The 18,732-nt window shown below is 58.0% G+C and overlaps 2 protein-coding genes and 2 non-coding genes across 6 annotated transcripts in view; 2 read left to right on the top strand and 2 right to left on the bottom strand.

Moving 5' to 3' along the window:
* Positions 1–1,604: 1,604 nt before the first annotated feature.
* Positions 1,605–1,676, top strand: TRNAH-GUG (transfer RNA histidin (anticodon GUG)). The gene has a single exon. It is a non-coding gene; the product is annotated as a tRNA-His (tRNA).
* Positions 1,677–2,308: 632 nt separating this feature from the next.
* Positions 2,309–2,380, bottom strand: TRNAH-GUG (transfer RNA histidin (anticodon GUG)). Its single transcript has one exon. It is a non-coding gene; the product is annotated as a tRNA-His (tRNA).
* Positions 2,381–4,823: 2,443 nt separating this feature from the next.
* On the top strand, positions 4,824–13,378 carry LOC104349871 (sodium/nucleoside cotransporter 1). The gene is made up of 17 exons (XM_086471512.1): positions 4,824–4,892; positions 4,965–5,062; positions 5,530–5,621; positions 6,070–6,259; positions 6,623–6,764; positions 7,571–7,684; positions 8,074–8,151; positions 8,527–8,607; positions 8,942–9,022; positions 9,165–9,290; positions 10,526–10,656; positions 10,850–11,018; positions 11,214–11,411; positions 11,878–11,959; positions 12,474–12,572; positions 13,050–13,161; positions 13,255–13,378. The coding sequence occupies exons 1-17, from the start codon at positions 4,824–4,826 to the stop codon at positions 13,376–13,378; spliced, it is 1,986 nt and encodes a 661-aa protein (XP_086327638.1).
* Positions 13,379–15,373: 1,995 nt separating this feature from the next.
* ALPK3 (alpha kinase 3) overlaps positions 15,374–18,732 on the bottom strand; it is a 32,908-nt gene continuing 29,549 nt past the window's right edge. For 2 of the 3 annotated variants that reach the window (XM_086471719.1, XM_086471720.1), the window contains exons 8-14: positions 17,661–17,788; positions 17,368–17,403; positions 16,993–17,267; positions 16,568–16,656; positions 16,102–16,319; positions 15,863–15,911; positions 15,374–15,695 (exon numbers count right to left, since the gene is read on the bottom strand). In XM_086471719.1, coding sequence (XP_086327845.1) covers positions 15,374–15,695; positions 15,863–15,911; positions 16,102–16,319; positions 16,568–16,656; positions 16,993–17,267; positions 17,368–17,403; positions 17,661–17,788 — 1,117 coding nt within the window. Of the gene's footprint in view, positions 15,696–15,862; positions 15,912–16,101; positions 16,320–16,567; positions 16,657–16,992; positions 17,268–17,356; positions 17,404–17,660; positions 17,789–18,732 lie in introns of all 3 variants that reach the window. The other variant, XM_086471721.1, reaches the window with a different exon arrangement.

Here is an 18,732-nt window from a genome sequence, read left to right as displayed (position 1 = left end):
CACCATCTCCTGGTCAGTCAGGTTTGATGTGGAGAGCATCTCCCATTGCAAAGGTTCCCACTGCTGCTGAGAGACCAGTATGCACACCAGTGCCCAGGGCAAGTCAACAGCAAAGAGGCTGAGGGAAGAAAGAGGTGGACATGGACAAAGGGAGGACACAGAAGGCTGTTCTGTCTTCCTCCACCACTCTGAGCTCTTTTGGGTTGGATACCAGCAAGATGAGGAGCTCAGGGTGGCAGAAGTGATTGCTTAACGGAGTAACGAAGGCGCACGGGGCCTTTCTCTGGTTTGTCCCAAGCCTCAGGAAGACTCTTAGATTTAGGATTCACCATCTGCAGCAGATAAACAAGGATGGACGTGGCACAGGGACATATCCCTGCCCTGCATGTGCAGCATGGTTGCAGGAGACCTCTGCCTCTTCCAGCACCCCCTCACACGCAAGCAAAATATGTAGAAGTGCATATATGCGATGCCAAGTGATGAGCTCCTTGTGCAGGCAGGAGCAGAGGTTTCTGCGACCAGCTCTTCCCCCTGACACAGGACAGAGGTATGAGTCATCTGAGCCACCAGCGCCTTGAAGAGCTGTGATTGCTCTAAAAACATTTTACACAAAGAAATCCTTTTGATCCCAGGTGCTTTGAATTCTTCGCATATCTGTGAAAATAAAAGAGCCTTTTATACTTGGAGCCCTGTAAAAATCAGCAACAGTGGTGACGGCAAACAGCCATTAACTATTAATGTGTGTTTCACCAGCAAGAAACAGGAACCGCAGCACAGACTGATACCTGCCACTGCTTTGGCCCACAGAGAGGATTTCATCATCAGTCCCTTGTCTTCTTCTCTGGGGCCGCAGGCACCACCCTGGTGTGCTGAGCCAGTTAATGCTGCGGTGAAGAGAGACGTTATTCCCTGAGAAACACCCACGGGGGTCAGAGGTGGGGTTACAGCTGGGGGGTTGGGGTTAGGGACACAGTGAGGGCTGGGTGAGGGGCAGGAGGAGGGGAAGGGCCAGGGTAAGAGTCGGGTGGGGGGCAGGGTTAGGGCTGGAAGCAGGGACGGGGTCACAGCCTGCCGCTGGGCCAAGGCCAGAGAGGGAGGGTTAGGGTGGGGTTAGAGAGGGTCAACACCGCGGCTAGGGTGCGGGCCAGGGCTGGAGTCGGGTCGGGGCAAGCGGGGGCGGTGGAGTGGGGTCAGCGGTGGGGTGAGGAGCGAGGGTCAGGGTCAGGATCAGGGCGGGGTGCGGGGTGAGAGGCGTGGAGAGGAGCGGGGTCCCGGCCCGGGCGGGGGTCCGGCGGGATCAGGGGCGGCGGCTGAGCCGGGCCGGAGGCGGGGGCAGGGCGAGGGCAGGGGCAGGGGCAGGGCCGGGCCGGGCCGAGCCGAGCCGAGCCGAGCCGAAGCAGAGCCAAGCCCCGCGCAGGCGCACGCAGTCCCGCTCGCGGGATGGCGGGGGGGGGGAGGGGGGGGCGGGAAACAACCCGCCACTCCTCCTGCGTCGCTGTGGGGAGCGCGCACAGCCAGGGCAGACAGAGCGCGTGGCGCCCCGCCCCGCGCCGCCAGCACCAAGGGCCGCCGCGACGGCGCCGCTCCCAGAGCCCCGGTAGCGCGCCGTGATCGTATAGTGGTTAGTACTCTGCGTTGTGGCCGCAGCAACCTCGGTTCGAATCCGAGTCACGGCATCGCCCGGCGGTACCACGGCACACGGGCTCCTTCGCTTTTCCCGCGGCGGTTCTTCACTTTTACAATTATTTATTTTTTATTGTATTTTATTTTGTTAGGTTTTTATTTTATGATTTTGTTTGACTATTTAAAAAATTATTTATTTTAGTACTTTTTAGTTTAAAATTTTAGTTGTTTATTTTTAGTTGTATTTTCTTTTACTTTCTTTTACTTTATTAGTTTTTTGTAATTTAACTAATTATTTTATTTTATTACTTCTAAATTTATCTTTTAAAATGTTCATTTTAAAATGAAATAAAATAAATAAAATAAATAAATTTTATCACTCTTCCGTTATTTTAAAATTTTTAATTATTTTTTATTAATATTGTTTTGTTTATATAATATTATTAATTATTATTTTAAATGTTTGATTGTATTTTATTATTTTTGAATTTTATTTCATTTTATTTCACTAGGTTTATATAACTCTCAAAATTTACTTATTTCATTTATTTTTATTTTATTCCATTTATTCCACGCTGCCTTCCTCAGCCGCGCCGTCGCTCCCCGCGCCGCCCCGCAGACAAAACGCGAACCGCCGGCCGCGGGAAAAGCGAAGGAGCCCGTGTGCCGTGGTACCGCCGGGCGATGCCGTGACTCGGATTCGAACCGAGGTTGCTGCGGCCACAACGCAGAGTACTAACCACTATACGATCACGGCGCGCTACCGGGGCTCTGGGAGCGGCGCCGTCGCGGCGGCCCTTGGTGCTGACGGCGCTGCGCTGGCGGCGCGGGGCGGGGCCGCTCCCACGCGTGTTCGCGGGAGCGGCCCGCGGGCCTGGGGGCGGCCGGGCCCCGCACACGGGGACGGGCTCAGGCCAGCGCCTGCCGGGGCGGAGTCGGTGCCAGGAGCACCCGCATATGGGCACCATGTGGCACCCCGAGCGTCCCACAGCACCCTTCATCGGCGATGCCGAACCGACCCTTGCCAACCCCGGTGCCGGCATCCCCGGAGCCGTGTCGCTTCACCGCTCCCTGTGCAAACAAAGAAAAAAGCAGGGGGGAGTCACCAGCGGGGTGCGCGCACGTCGGGGTGCGACTCCCACCGTGTTGCCTGAAAAAACGGCTCCCAACATGTGCTGGCAGGCCATGTTGTTGCTGGCCGCAGCCCTGTCCACCCCGCACTGCTCAGGGACCGGGTGATGCAGCTTCGCACCATCGCAGCTTCGGGGGCTGCATGTGCCCGGCTCTTTTCCCAGGAAGTGTTTTCTGGGATGGGGTAAGGGTTGGATTTCTCCTTGTGACATTTTCCCTCAAGGCTCCTTCCACCTGGGGGGTGAAAGCAGCCCAAGCAACCTTTTTTGGGTGGCACAGGGCCCTGCATGGCCGCCCTGCTGGGCTGCCCACATGCCCTCGCAGGTGGCCGGGCACCTGGGCATGAGCCCCGGGAGGAGCCAGGGCGGCCCTGGCACCGCTGCACCCAGCCCAGCTCTTTGGACCGAGCTGTTAATCGGTAACCGGGGCGCGGGGCTGGGAGCTGTGGCCGGCAGGGCTGGCAGGTGAGTGCGGGGGGCCCGGGGGGAGCCACAGGACATGGAGAGGGCACAGGGCTGTGTGGGGGGTGAGGGCAGGGGGCGTGAGGGCATGGGGCATGAGCACATGGTGGGGGTGAGGGCATGGGGTGCTGTGCTGCACCACGGTGCCAGGGAGGGGTCCACGGAGGGGTCCACGGGGGACAGGAGGGTGTGGAGGACACAGGCACAGCATGAGGACATGGGGTGTGATGGGGTGAGGGGGTACATGGCGGGGACACCCACCTACTGCCCCACTGATTGGCTGCCTGTCTATGTGGCCCCATCCACAAAGGGGAGAGCAGCCAATGAGGCTTCACTGAAACAAAAGGCAGATGAGCTACGTTGGGGGAGGGGGTGGGGGGGGCATCAGCCCAGGGGTCCTGGAGGTCACTAAGCCTGGGAGGGGTGGGTAGAGCCAGGAGCCCCGGGAGGTCCTGGAGGGGTCTGTGAGCACTGGGGGTGCTGGAGGGGTCATTGAGCCCAGAGATGTCCTGGGGCGTTTTCCTTGAAACAGTGGTGGGCCTGGGGAAGGGGGGTCCTCCTGATCCCTGCCAGGGTCCTGGTGAGGGGTCCCTGAGCCCTGGGGAGTGCCAGAGGTGCTGAAGGCCCTGGAGGAGGTCTGGGGGGTCCTGGGTTCCTACTGGAGCCCTGGGTCCTGCCCTGCTGCTGAGGAACCACGAGCCCATGGACACACTGGGGGCCAGCATGCCTCAGTGGTCCCCCTTGGTGGTTCTGCTGGCCCATGGAGCCCACCACCACCTTCAGCTGCCATGAGGTCCCCATTGAGGGGGACATTCTCCAAAACTCCTCACCCTCACTCATTTCCTTTGGGACTGGGTCACTTCCTTCAGTGGACCCTAATTCTCACACTGTAGGAAGCAGGCAATGACCCTGCTATGTTCACCTCCTCCATGCAGATCTCTGCAACTGTCCTCCAAAGCAAGGACAACTCCTTACTCCCTCTGTCCTCACACAGAAGTGCTCCTATAGTCGATTGCTGCCTTTTCTGCGACTTCTCTGCTCTTCCCTCATCCTTCTCTAGGTTGAGGAACCAAGAGGGTGTCCAGCTGGGATGCTCCAAGGGTTCCCACCCTGGCATAATACTAGTTCTTCTGGCTTTGCTCAACCAGTTCTCCCAGTATGATCCTCCTTTAGGACCAGTCCCTGTGCAAACTACCACTTGTTCCTACCCATCGCTCCTGCACTGTACTAGTTATCAACATGAAAGGACCGTCTTCCTTATCTTATTTGGCTGCACCAAGAGCTCTCAATGACGGATGCAGCCGCATTTATTATTTTAATCCCTCGGAAGCATGGAAGAGCAGAGACCTTCCCAGAGTTACAGGAGAACAAGGAAGTCAGCACACAAGCCCCATGGCTTGAGGACCCCATGGGATGATCCCTTGATGTGCTGGTGCAGAAACTGCTCTCAATCCCTACTGCAAAGGGCGTTCTCCTCTCAAAGACCCAAAATTCAAAATCAGGGTTGGACAGTCATCCTTCCCAGCAGTGACTCTTTCTTTCTCCAGCCAGTGTTGGTCACTTGCAGTGCTGTTTCTCTATTGCATTGAAGCTGTGGCAGTTCTGGAGATGGAAGAAAACCAGATAGCCCTGGACAACCTTGAGAAGGGCACAGATAACCCAGCTTTCAGCTCCGTGGTAAGTCCCCCCTTCCCCTCCTGTCAGGGTACAGGAGTTGCTCAGGATGCTCCAGCTAATGATGTTTTCCAGGGGGAGGAGGGACTCTGTGAGGAATGTGATGGTCCATGTGGTGAGAGCAAAGAGGAGATGCGAGGAGAAAGGAAAGGGAGATTTTCCTCCTACTGCAGGTAGGATAACCCCGGAGAAGCGTGTTGGTAGGGTGTTTCTAGTGGTCATAGCAAGTCTGCAGTCCTTGGGCCAGCAAATCTCCTGGAGCCAAACCTGATCGGGGAGCAGAGTAGGGTTGTACTGACCACATAGCAGGGACAGTGCCTGATGGCTCTGTATGGCTTTATAGGGTGGCAGTGGCAGTACTCTGTCACCATAGCAGCCACCCAGAGCAAGCCTCCACTCATGGTGAGCAGGGTGTTGAGGTGTGTGGTGGATTCTCCCCTGCCATAACGGGCCAGCTCGCTCCTCCTGGGAGTGGGCAGCAGAGCTGCTAGAGGCCACGGCACACTTGTACCACTGTGCTGCCGCTGCAAGTGCCCTCTGGGAGGCATGGTCATGACCTGGTTCTGTTCAATTGGGGTGGGTTGATCTTCAGCATCCACCTTCTGCAACTCTCACATCTCTGGCACATGACTCTCCCCAGGAAGGCCCTCCAGCCGGCATCCAAGGCAAAGCACTTCTGCAAGGCTCATGCCAAGGTGTTGAGAAAGGTCATCCTGGGGCTCCTTGGAGTAGGTGAGGACTTCCCAGCACTGAGACCCCAGCTCCACATCCCTTTGGCTGGCCGTGCCCCCAGCCTCCAAGTACTGGGCACGGCCATCTGTGTGGTTGTGTTTGCTCTCATCAGCCCCACTGCCTGCCCCCTCCTCACCCCATTACTCCTGTCCATGAGGACCACCTGCACCTCACTGTCCTCCTCCCCTTTCTCCACCTACCCAAAGCGTTTGCTGTGGCTCTCCTGCTCGCTCCATGTGCCCCCAGACAGCTGAGGTGCTGTCACCAGTGAGGCTGGCTGATCGGGCGGTGTTCCCTAAGTCCTCCTCGTGCACAGACGGGAACTTCAAGGGTGGCCAGGGAAGGATATTTGGAGGAAATAAATCTCATTGATGGCCCTGATTAGTGTTATGAATCCATTATGATCCTATGGCCCGGATGTTTCTGACCCGCAATGTGTCTTCTCCAGCCTACCTCTGCTACTTTATTGCGGCCTGTTGGCTCAACTTCCAGCGAGCCCTTCCCTTGGTTGTCATGACCGCTGTGGTTGTCTTCATCATCTGCTGGAGCCTCTTCAGGAAGCACTATGGGGCAAAGGTATTGCTGCTCCTAAGCCCCATTTGGAAATGGTTCCAAAAGCTCTGGCCATGGCTGAAACGGTGAGTCAGGAAAAGACAGAGATGGATCCTTCCCAGCGCCCAGTCCCCTCTCCCGTGGCTGCCCTGCCAGCATGACCAACAGTCGGTGGTGTTGGGCACATGCCCTAGGGCCATGCAGGCACCTCATGAATGATGAGGCATGGCCCAGCCTGGGCACCACTTAAAAGCCATGGCAGAAACATCTTGCTACTCTACCTCAGTAGCGCGATGGCTATTCACAACCTCATTTGTGCCTGAGCCCCAGGTTTCTTCAGATGCATGGACCTTAAGGTGGCATCTCCTGCACAATTAGCTCCTGCCCTTTGTGAGCTGCTCTCCCCATGGGGACACCCTCTTTGTGACGGTCTGGGATTTCCTTTGCAGGCTGCTGGTGGTGGCCCACGTGGTAGGCCTGATCGCGTGGCAGGTTTTGGACAACTCCAGAAGTCCAGAGCAGCTCATCTCATTAGCTGGCTTCTGCTTTTTGGTGCTGTTCCTGTTTGCCTGCTCCAAGCACCATGGCGCAGTATGTGTTTGAGGTGGGGCGTGGCCAATGGTCCACTCACAGGAGGTGGCCACCCAGCACTGGGGAACAAGTGCTTCCTTCTTGCTGGCATCCCCTGATGGCCCATCACTGGAACTCCCAGGAGGAAGCAGAAGCCCAGCAGGGCTCCTAGGCAGAGCTGGGCACAGCCTGGGGAGCCGAGCTGGTTGGGTGGATGGAGCCTCAAAGCCACATCATTGCTTTCCTTCCCACTGCTCTCTTTCCCACTGCTCTACCCAGGGCTCCCCCATGGTGCCTCCATCCTGTTTTCCACCACACCCCTCATAGTGGGTCAGACCCAGAGACCCAGCACCAGACCCATGCCTGAGCTTCAGGTGCCTGTGGGTGTCAGGTAGACCTGAGCTTTGGGTGACCTGGGTGACTTGGGCAGAAGTGATTGAAGTCCCAGTGGACTTCACCTACTACCTTCAACCCAACCTGCTTCTATGTTTTGGGCAATCCCTTCATCTGTCTCCTCTAAAGGGTTAATGACCAGGAAGTTTTGATCTAGCAGGTCTGTACTACCAGTCAAACCAGACGGTCTCTGTGCTCATCTCTTCCTGGCTAAGCCTGGCAGGTTATGTTCCACCAGCCAGCTTCTTCCTCTATCACCAACCTATGGTTGTGGGTTTCTGTGACACTTTCTCTATTAGTATCCCTATGACCCTCACCCATGACACCGTGTAACGGTGTCTGCCATGTGCAGCTGTCAAAGGGGCAGGAAGCCAGGGAGGGAAGTCTGTAGGCTTTGCTAACCTCTCAGTCCCCGTTCTGTTCTTGGTCCCCAGGTGCCCTGGAGAGCTGTTGTCTTGGGTCTTGGCTTGGAGCTCTTATTTGGACTCATCGTCCTCCGAACAACCCCTGGCATCCAAGCTTTCCGGTGGCTGGGTAACCAGGTCCAGGTACTGCATCTATTTACCCCGTCCTGCGCTTGCACCCTTCATGTAGCCCCCTGGGGATCAGCAAGAAGAGCAGCAGGTGGCATGAGGCAGAGAAGCTGCAGGGACTGGACATTTTTGTTTGGGACTGGAGAAAAGCCAGCTCTTTCCTTGTTTTCTGCAGCAACCCAGATCCTTTGGTGCAGTCTCCCTTGCAGGCTGGAGTGGTGCCCTGTGGCTTGGAGACAGCCCACCAGTGTCCCCAGCTTAGGTTTCAGAAGGTTACTACTCTGATGGGGGAATGGAAGTGAGCTGTGGGGCTGGGGGTACAGACCTCTGCTAGGCAGAAGTGAGACATCAGGAAAAGAGCTAATGGAGATCTCCATCCTACCATGTAACTTCTCCACTTGCAGTTCTTCCTGGGCTACACCACAGCTGGCTCCAGCTTCGTCTTTGGGAACACACTCATAGAAGAAGTCTTTGCCTTTCAGGTCAGCTTGGGGAATGGGGTATGGGGAGGGACAGGCAGAGCCTGGATTTCTTCTGGTCTGGCTGCTTTGCTGGGTCCTGGAGAACACGAAGCTAAATGCAGCCGGGTTTGCTGCAGCAGAGCTCAACTAGCTCAAGGATGGGTCTCCCTCAGCTTTGTACCCACCTGTGGACCTCCCCAGTGCCTTGGGGAATTTGCACTGGTCCCTGTCCCTTCTGCCAGCCTGGCCGAGTGTTGTGCCACCCCAATAGCGTGGGCTGGCTATGCAATACCACGCCATGCCCAACTCATGGGACAGAGGGGCTTGGTCCTCAAGTATACTTAGATGTGTTGTTCAGCGCTCCTTTAACCCTGTGCCCTTGTGCCTTGCCTGCAGTCTCTGCCCATCGTTGTTTTCTTCAGTTGTGTGATGTCCATCCTCTACTACCTTGGTGTCATGCAGTGGCTCATTGTCAAGGTAGGGCCTCACGCCTGGCTCTGGGATGGTGGTGGAAAGGGGAAGAACCTGGTGGTTTCCGTGACTACTATGATCAGCTGAGGGATGTCCCAAGAAAATCGGCATGGTGCTAATATGGGGTGATTTGTTCTACTTGAAAGAATGGACACGAACCCCCTCTTTCTTGCATGTCCTCCTGAGAAAGCTCAGCCCTGGAGCTGATGTTGCTACCTGGTCTGTGGGCGCTTCCCATGATCACTTCTGTGCATTTTGAGGGCAAAACAGTGCCCTGCTTCATGGGGTGGGTGGCAGGGCACCAGGAGCCTTTGTGAACATGGTGGCCTTGTCTCCCCAGATCTCCTGGCTGCTTCAGTTTTCGATGGGCACCACTTCCACTGAGACCCTGAGCGTGGCGGGGAACATTTTTGTGGGTCAGGTAAGGTCCTGGGCAGGGGATCCAGCTCCTCAGCCCTTGCGGCTGAGCCTGCCCTGGAGGAAAGGTCTTCCTCTCCCTTCCCAGGAGACCTGCAGTCCTGCATGTCCCTGTCTCAAAGACAACAGGGTTTTCTCTCTCACAGACTGAAGCCCCGCTGCTCATCCGCCCATACCTTGCAGACATGACCCATTCAGAAATCCATGCTGTGATGACTGGTGGCTTTTCCACCATTGCAGGCAGCGTGATGGGTGCCTACATATCCTTTGGGGTGAGTGCACGAGCAGATGTACGCCACATGCTCCCTGCTATGAAGTCCTGGCACACAAGAACTGCCCTGGACTCGCGGGTGGGAGATGACCCCCAGCAGGTGCCTCATAGTCCCCTTCCATAAGGAGGATAAGCAGGGCAGGGTGCCTCCATGTCACCTTTGCTGGCCTGGCCAGAACCCCAGAGCCCTGCCAGGTAGAAGGCACTGCCACGGGACCCTCACTGTGTGTCCTTGCACAGTGAGCAGGGCAAATCTCACTGAATCACAGGATAATGTAGCCTGGAAGGACCCTCTGAGGGTCTCTGATCCACCCTTCTGCCCAAATGAGGTGATGGCAAAGCCCAAGGGGATGCCCAGGGCCTTGTACAGGTTGGTGGTCAACATGGATGGAGATCTCCCCCCACCTCTCTGGTCCACCCCACAGGTGCCTCAGTCACAGGGAACAGTTTTTTCCTTATATTCAACTGGAATTTCCCCACTGAAACTGTGCTGTTACTTCTCCACCTTTCACTGGGCACCTCTGAGCAGTGCCTTCCCTCCAACTCCCTTTTAAGTAGTTGGGAACAGCGATTGTAAACACACAACCCCACCCCACCCCCCCCAGCCTTCTGTTCTCCCAGCCGAACAAGCCCCACTCCACCTTGGCAGTCCGGTGCCCTGACCCCCCCCCCCCCGGATGCCCTCCCGAGTTCACCAGTGTCTCAGCCCTGGACACAGTGTCCAGACATGGCCTCATCAGTGCTCTGTAATAGGGAAGAAACCTTCCCCTCGACCTGCTGGCTGAGCTCCTGCTATTTAAACATTAATTAGTCTCCTTAAACAGGGAGCCAAGAGTGAAAGGTCAGCGAAATGAGACGTTGCCACTTGGCAGGCAGGGGAGGGGCAAGACTGGGAATTTGGCTCTTTGTCAGCAGGTAGAAGTTCGCAATGTTGCACAGCCTGTTGCTCTGATACTGATATAAAGGGACAAGAATCATCACGATTAGGTCAAACAGTAGGAGAGACAATCATGCAGCTATGATCGCTGCAGCTCCAGGAAGGCCTCCACCCAGGCGAGCTGCCCAATGTGCTGTGGCTGGCTGAGATGGGAAAACCAGATATTTTTCCCACCCTGAGCAAACGGAGAGTCCTGAACTGCTCCGAGCATCGCTGGCTGATGCCAGCCACGTGATGGGGTGCCCTGGGGTGGCACGTCACAGGGCACAGCCTTACACAGAGCGGTCTGCGTGTTGCAGATAGATGCGGCGTCACTGATCGCAGCCTCCGTGATGGCTGCGCCCTGCGCCCTCGCCATGTCCAAACTCGTCTACCCTGAAGTGGAAGAGTCCAAGTTCAAGGACAAAGCAAGAATCTCCCTCTCCGCTGGGTGAGCCTGAGAGGGATGGTGGAGTGGGGCTGTGCATGTCCTGCCACTGTGCGGAAGCTGTGGGGGCAATCTGGAGGCACAAGGGGACATTGTGGGTGGCCCAAGGTTGTGCAGACATCCACAGAGAGAGAGAGCCAACCTTGCACAGGGGATTCCTCGCCACATGAGCCCATTGGGGTCTTCTTCCACGCAGGGAAGAGCGGAACATCCTGGAAGCCGCAAGCAACGGGGCTGCCACCTCCGTGGGGCTCGTGGCCAACATTGCGGCCAACCTCATTGCCTTCTTGGCCGTGCTGGAGTTCATCAACGCTGCCCTGCGCTGGTTCGGGGAGATGGTAGACATCGAGGGGCTGTCCTTCCAGGTATCCCCAAGGGCAGCCCCATGGTCTGGGCTGCCAGATTCTGCATCCCTCACCCATCCCCACCTTTGCCCGCTGCCTCAGTAGGCTGCCAAGGCCCTTGCTGGGTGTTTGGCAAATGCTGGCAGCGGGTGTCCAAGCCTGGGGCTATACAGTTGGTCAGCTCTGAGTTGCTCCCTTCTGGGATGCTTTTCCCAGGTGATCTGCTCCTACGTCCTCATGCCTGTTGCCTTTCTCATGGGGGCAGACTGGGCAGACTCACCAGTGGTGGCTGAGCTCTTGGGGATCAAGATCTTCCTGAATGAGTTTGTGGCGTACCAGCAGCTGGCCACGTACAAGAAGAACCGTCTGTCAGGCCTGGAGGAGTGGGACGGGAGCCGGAAGCAGTGGATATCTGTGAGGGGCACCTGCCACCCTGCCAGACACAGGGCAGGGATGGAGCCAGCCGAAATGGGGCATGGGACCTGGCCAGGCAGACGGGTGGTGGGCAGGCAGGGCGATGATGGTGTTGGAGGTGGGAGGGCACCTATGGCTAACGAGGCTTGGATGTTCACTAACTGCTGGGTATGGGGTCATCCTGAAGGAGACAGCAAAGCCCTTTCCCATTTATTCTTCTCCTTGCTGGGGGCAGATCATGGTGCTACAGGGCTGCCTGTGTCCCCAGCCCAGTCTCTCCCAGGGACAGGCTGCCTACCACCTGCATCCTCACTCCCAAAAATAGCTGAAGGAGAAAGGATTGGGGCAGGGGACTTATTCCCACCTTGCCTGGCTGGGCTGGGAGCTACGATGATGTGCTCAGCTCTGGATGCTCTGGGGCTGCTCCTGGGCAGAGGTGACCATCCCCTGCTGCTGTGCCCTCCAGGAGCGAGCCGAGAGCATTGCCACCTTTGCACTCTGTGGATTCGCCAACTTCAGCTCCATTGGGATCATGCTGGGAGGCCTAGGTGAGTGTGACCTGCATCCTGGGTGCCTGGGCATGATGCAGAGGGATCCTGGGACCAGGGAGCAAGGGCTCAGCTGGAGCAGGAGGAATTTCCTGCCCTCAAGCCTCCATGTTCAGTCTCTGCCAGCACACAGATAAGAAACAGGATTTGCATGAGCTGATAGTGATGATTTTGCACTGCAGCCATGGGCAAGAGCACAGGCACGTCCCACGAGCCCAGGTGTCACGCAGCCACGGGAATGCAGTGCTAAGAGCGCCGAGGGCTCTGGTGGCTCACCCGTTGGTGTAGGGTGGGCACAGCGTTCTGCCAGCATCCACCACTGCCAGGACGGGCAGACGGCATGCTGGGTGCTGACTGGGATCACCATGTCCCCCAGACACCAGGGGTTGGGGTGGGCAGGCCACTATACGGCAGAGCCAGCTGGGGACCTGGAACACATCCCTAACTGTCCCTGGCCTGGAGCAGAGCCGGAGGAAGGATCTGACTTGCCCCAGTCTCTGCTTTGCCCCCGCAGCCTCCATGGTACCCCAGCGCAAGGGCGAGTTAGCCTCCATCGTGCCGCGAGCCCTGCTGACCGGCATCTGCGTCTCCATGCTCAACGCCTGCCTGGCAGGTAGGTCCCTGCCCACTACCAGCGGGGCCAGAAAGAACCGGGGACAGGCAAAAGGCTGAAGACCTCATTTATAAATGCAGGTGCAGGGATGGGGACAGCTGGCCTGTCCTCCCCATGGCTCTGCCAGGGCCTCCAAACCCTCTGCCCCCCCGCCCCTCAACCCAGGGGCTGCCCAAGCCCAATAGCTCTGCTGATGCCCCTCATTCTCAGCTGGGCTGGGATGGGGACATTTCAAGAGCAGCTTTTGGGGCACTGCAAGGAGTTCCCTGGGGTCACTGCCGCAGCTGTCTCGGGGGCAAGGTGGGATGGCACATGGGACCTGCAAGCACAGTCCCAGGCAGAGGATTTGCAAGCAAGCATAGTCAGGGTGTGGGATCTGTGAGCAGGGTTGGGGTACAGGACTCGCAAGCATGCTCAGGGCAGGGATTTGCATGCATGGTCCCTCAAGAACCCCAAACAGGAGATGTTGTTCCCCAGGTTTCCTTCATGTGCCAACGGAGCTGGGTGACTGCGTGACCTTCCTCAGCACCACCAACTTCAGCTCTACCAGCTACACCACGTACACATGCTGCAAGCAGCTCTTTGCCAGGTGGGCATGAAGGGCCACAGAGCCGTATGGTCCTGCCCGGGAACGCAGGTGAAGGGGCAGCAGCTTGTCCTGACCATGCTTCTCCCCTTCCAGCTCAGTGCTCGAGAACGGGACACTGTCCTTCACAGGAGCCTGGGCCGGCCTGGCGGAGAGCATGCTGTGCCTGACGGAGTGCTGCGGGCACTACAACCACACGTCCTGCACGGGGACAATGTAGAAACGTGCAGGGAGCTGCCCGCTCTGGGAGCGAGGGCTTGCGAGCACCCAGGTGTGCAAGACCTGGGCCCCAAGGTAGAAAAAACCGCAGCAGAGACCTGTGTGTTTGGTCTTCTCCACTCCGGGGATGACGGGCAGCTGCGTGTGCCTTGCAACCAGCACCCTTAGGTGCTGGCCCCGCGGACACACGGGAACTGCTCCCAAATAAATCACGGAAATCCCCGTGTGCCTGCCCTTAGCCCCTCTCTGGCCCCTGACCACAGCTGTCCCACACGACACGAGGCGCTTTGCTCAGCCTGCACCCTGCAACCGCAGCTGCCGTAGCCAGCGTTCGCCGCGGACCTCGCCAGCCGAGCCTCCGCCAGGTGCCAGCTTTAGGGTCCGGCCCCAGCCCCGGGCTTCTCCCCTGCAGGGTGCGGATGGAGGTAAAGCCATGACTTGAAGACATTTCCTTCCCCCAAACACAAAGCCACAGCAGGACAGCTGCTGTGCTTGGGTGCATCTTTTCCACAGGGACCACAGGACCGGGGAACAGGCCAGTCCTTCCCACTTTATTGCACTCAAGAGCACCCATCCGCCGACACAGCCATGTTATGTACATCGTTATTTTACAATGACCCAACAACAATGCACCAGGACCCCAGCGCATGCTGGACGCCCAGCCCAGTCCTTTCCCTTCTCCACCATTTCAGACACCACCATACGGGGTGGCACTGCTGGTGCCCAGCCCCCTCCTCCAAAGCCCTAGGGAAGGGCTTGCTTTGTGGCCAGCCGAAGCAGGAGCTCTCTGCAAGCCTTGCTGCCCACTGCCACGCTCTGCCGGCTGCTGCACGCCTGAGCAAGCTGACGGGCACACGGGAGGCTTGATGCAATGCAGGGTGCTTTACTTTCCAGCATGAGCATCACTGCCTGTCCATCGCTGCCTCCTGCCATGGGGCAGCAGGACCTGGAGCAGCTGCTGCTAGCTGCCACCGGCGTATGGCATCTGCCAAGCAGGGGTAAGGCTAAGCAAGCAAGACCAGGTCATGCTGTGGGGCTGGGCAGGGCATATGGGGTCTGCGCATGGCAGGTGGGCAAGGAGAGGCGAGTCCTGTGGGCTGGACACCCACATGTGCCAAAGCAGCACCTGGCGTGGAGGGGAAGTCTCCCCTTCACCCCGCTCCCGAGTGCCCCATGTGAGGTAGAGCATCCTTACTGTGGCTCTGGCCAGTACCCATAGCAGCACTGCTGCCCTCAGCATCCAGCCGGCAAAGGGGTGGGAGGCTCACCCCGGGGTGCAGGGGAGGCCAGGAGGGCAGGGGTGCAAAATCCCATCCCCGTGCAGCTGCCAGTAGTGAAGCCAGCACCCCACTATGGGACTGGCCTGCACCCCAGAACCCCATTCAACAGCAGCAGGAGCCCGGCAGCTCACCGCTAAGCCCCTCTGCAGCAAAACCTTTTAAATCATGGTGTGCCAGGGTAAATGAGACCACCTGGATGCTGCTGGGGTTCACATCCTGAACACAGAGCATTGGCGGGGCTTGGCACAGCGCTTTGTGGAGGACACGAAGAGGGACACAAGGTGCTGGGAGCCAGGAGGGCAGCCCGGACTCCCAGTTTGCTTGGGGGAGCCAGGCAGGGAGCATGGCACCTGCATAGCCTGAGGGAGCAGGTCTGACGGTCCCTGCCTTAAGGAAGGCAAACAGAGAGTCAGAGAGGAAAGTGAGCCTGAGCATGGAGGGGCACGTGGCCCCACAGGCTCCGCCACTGGCAGCAGCTCTTGGAGAGAGGGTCCACGCTGCCCACGGCTCACAGCACCCCCAGCACCCCGGCCGAGCTGCTCACACTAGCACACACCACACAACGCAAGCGCTGTGGGCCGGGGCAGGAGCCAAAGGGAGGAGAGCAGCAGCAGCGGCCACTGTGGGGGTCTCCCCTTCCCAGCCTGGTGGTGTGCTGCCTCCGGGCTGCTCGGGCTGGGGTCCAGAGCAGGGGGTCCCAGCCGCAGCGGCTTTGGCTACTGCAGGCGGCCAGACCTGCCACTCTCTCCTGAGCCGGGTTTGGAGGCTGCCGGGGCCTCCCCTGTTTCTGTAGCTCTCCGGGAACTCTTGGGGCTCACAGCAGCCTTGCGGGTACCCTGGGGACTTGCCTGTCCCTTCTTCTGGAGCTGGGGGCTGGACTGGGCAGATTTCCTACCCATGGAGGGGCTCTTGGAGCCCTTGGGCTTGGCTGGCTCCAGCATCTTCAGGCCCAGGAGGCTGCAGTAACGGTTACACTGGTGAGCGGCTGCGAATTGCTCCAGCAGGGAGGGGAAGCAGCTTTCCTTCAGCCCCTGGTACCTGCAAACACAGCCAACCTCAGCCCCTGCTTCGCAGCAGGAGACGTGCCACCGGAGCAGGGAGCCGAGGACAGAGCGTGGCCGCGCTCACCACCACGGCTCTCCACCACGTGAATGGCGGAGCTGGGGACAGCCAGAGCCGCCCTGCGCCAGCTCAGGATCACTCACCCTTTGAGGTTGGTAGCGATCCGCACGTTGGTCATCTTCCATCCCACTCCTGCAATGAAAAGGACAACCAGTCTCTGCACAGAGAAGGATGGGCACTGACACCAGGTCATCGCCCTGGGACCTGGGCTTCATGGCATGCGGGGAAAGAGGTAGGAGGGCAAGGCTGGGGCTTTTCCTCCTCCTTTCACAGGACAGGGGGTGGTGAGGGGCCCCAGGAATCAAATGGGAGATCCCTTTACCTTCCATGTCAGTCACAAGGATGTTTCCGTTTGTCCACTGGTAGACCCAATGCTGGAAAGCGCAGCATTTGAGCACAATCTCTGAGGTGCCTCGTGTCACCAAGCTGCCATCTCTCTCAGTGACACAGTACTGCTCACAGGGCCCGCCCAGGTCCTCCTCCATCGTGGCGTAAGGGATGTTGTTGGCCGGTCGGTAAATCAGGTACAGAGGAATTATCCTGCGTGGGGGCGCACAGATGGGGTCAGCACCAGCTGGTGAGCTCTCCCACTGCAGCAAGTGGAGATTCACACCGCAGTCCGCAACCCTGACTTTCACCGTCACCCCCCAATATCCCTTCTGTTTGAGGGTGGGACAAGAGCACACTCCCCTTTGGGATGTCTCCGGCACCCACAGGGAACCTTCCCAACATCCCCCAGGGTGCTCTGCGGGGATGTCAAGCCAGCGGAGCCACAGCACCTTACTTACTCGGGCACTGCTCCAAAATCAGGGACAGCTCGTGCCTCAGCGGCAAAGATCTTGCAGTACTCACGGCTGGAGTTCTGGATTTTACATTCCTGGAGATGCAAATAGAGGAGTCAGGGACCTGTCCCGTGTCAACCCCCCACCCAGCCAGGCATCCCCTGGGACCGCTGCCAGTTGTTTCCCTGTCCTGGTGGTCAAATGACAAGTGACAGGAAAGCTCTGAGCAGCTCCGTGTTGCTCAGAAAGAAGAGCTGAAGCCAAGAATAACAAGGACATCGCCAGCCCACTGGAACATGGCTCAACCCTTCCAGAGCATTCAAAAAGTGGAAGGAAATAAATAAAGTGGGGGCAGAGCTGGGGACCGTGGCACAGACAGACGGGGAAGGTGTGGGGCAGACAGGTGGAGGGTGCCCCACAAGGATGCCCACCTGAATGGTGATATCGTAGTTCTTCTCGACAAGGCTGTTCTCATTCTTGGTCCCAAAGACAATGAAATTGTGCACTTTGATGACACAGGTGCAGCCGGACTCAAAGACGGGCTCCAGGCCATAGATGGCTCTGGCACGGCAGGCTTTGTGCAGGAAATCAGCACCCACTTCCACGTCCTCACTCACCACGCGCCCGAAGAGCTTATCCCCCCAGTAGCCTGCGTCAGCCAAACCCTTCGCAAACACCATGGGCGTCATCTCGATCTCCTCTCCAACTGGTGGACAGAAGAGCTGGTGAGGGGGACAAGGCGGGCACATCCTGCCCCCCACGCAGCAACAGGCAGCAGCTGCAGCTCATCAGCACATGGCCCTTACCTTCGATCTCCTCCCGCAAGATAAATCCTGACAGCACTAGAGGAGACAGAAAGCAAAGAGGTGTCAAGGTCCTGTCAGGATCCCCCCCTGCCCCACGCACTTCCACACCAAGCAACGGCAAAGAGGATGGTGTAAATCGCTCATAAATTAGCACACGGAGGCAGATGCACCTTGTAGGGGGGGTGTTATGGGGCACGCGAGGCCCCTCCACTGCCTGGTACCAAGCCCTCTCCGCAGGTCTCTCCCAGCACACCCGAGCAGCTGGGAGAGCTGCCAGGCTGCTGAGGGCTCACCTTCTGGGCTGAGCAGGAAATCAGTGGAGTCAGTGCCGTACTCGTTGCTGATCACGCACCGGTAGGCCCCGCAGTCCTTCTGGGACACCTGCACAACAGCCAAGGCTGCCTGGCCCTCGTCACCAGCGCTGGAAGAAACCGGAGCACAGCCTCAGCCCCACGTGACGCATGGGGGCACACAGGAGCCCCATGACAGGCACTGAGGGCAGGAACTGTGCTGCCCTTGCAGGGCTGGAAGAGGGCTACAAAGGAAGCCAGCCCAAGAGCATCTCAGCTGCTCCCCTGGCACCTCATGGCACCAGCAGTCCTGCCCTGCAGTTCGTACTCACAGAGATGCTTGTCTTCCAAGCCTGATCTGGCTGGGATTGGGCTACAGACTGATAAAGGTACTTGCCTCTGAGTGTGGCTGGGTCAGGGCTGTGTCTGGGCTAACAGACCTGCATCTGAATGGGATGACTGGAAGTCAAACAGCCACAGAGGTGCCTAGCTTCATTTTCAGCTCTTCATGAGTGAGGGCAGACATCACTCCCCCCCTGCAGCCTGCCCCTCTCCAAGGGATCGGCAAAGCACGAGCTCTGTATCAGCAGGCTGCTGGTCTTCTCCTGGCTGGCAGCTCCTCTAGTCAAGGTGGCGACACACCAGTCTCCACAAAAACTACGGGCCTGTTTCTGCACCACACAGCCAGCGCGAACCAGCAAGGGGATGACAGGCTGCAGAGGGAAGAGGTGGGACCCTCATCCTGAGACCCACTGGCTAAGCAGGCTCTGCTCTGGTCAGCTAGATGGCAATGGCCACTCCATCTGCCCCAGCTCAAATACCTGCCATAGGAGGTCATTTCTGCCCCAGAAGCACCTCCTTCTGTCAGCTCATTATAAAGGGAGCTCAAGGGATGCCCAAAGGCATCAGGCAAATCCTATCCAGTGTGTATGATGTTCCCACAGAAGCTCCCTTGGGCTTAAGAACAAGTTGCTCTCCATAATGCACCCAAAGGAGCATCCAGGACACAATAAGCCACCCAGCTGTCTGGACATGCTCTCCCTGTGCAAAACCAGTGCCAAGGGAGAGAGAGGGC

This window comes from Leptosomus discolor, chromosome 11 (genome assembly GCF_034619465.1).
Source record: "Leptosomus discolor isolate bLepDis1 chromosome 11, bLepDis1.hap2, whole genome shotgun sequence".
In the NCBI taxonomy this organism is placed as follows: domain Eukaryota; kingdom Metazoa; phylum Chordata; class Aves; order Leptosomiformes; family Leptosomidae; genus Leptosomus; species Leptosomus discolor.
The sequence above is the reverse complement of the archived record's forward strand: the minus strand, read 5'-3'. Positions and strand labels throughout refer to the sequence as shown.

Bases quoted from the DNA above. Each gene is read 5' to 3' on its own strand.
- LOC104349871 (XM_086471512.1), top strand. From the start codon at position 4,824: ATGGAAGAAAACCAGATAGCCCTGGACAACCTTGAGAAGGGCACAGAT. The intron at 5,063-5,529 runs GTAGGATAACCC...GACTCTCCCCAG, and splicing joins AGATTTTCCTCCTACTGCAG to GAAGGCCCTCCAGCCGGCAT. The intron at 8,608-8,941 runs GTAGGGCCTCAC...TTGTCTCCCCAG, and splicing joins TGCAGTGGCTCATTGTCAAG to ATCTCCTGGCTGCTTCAGTT.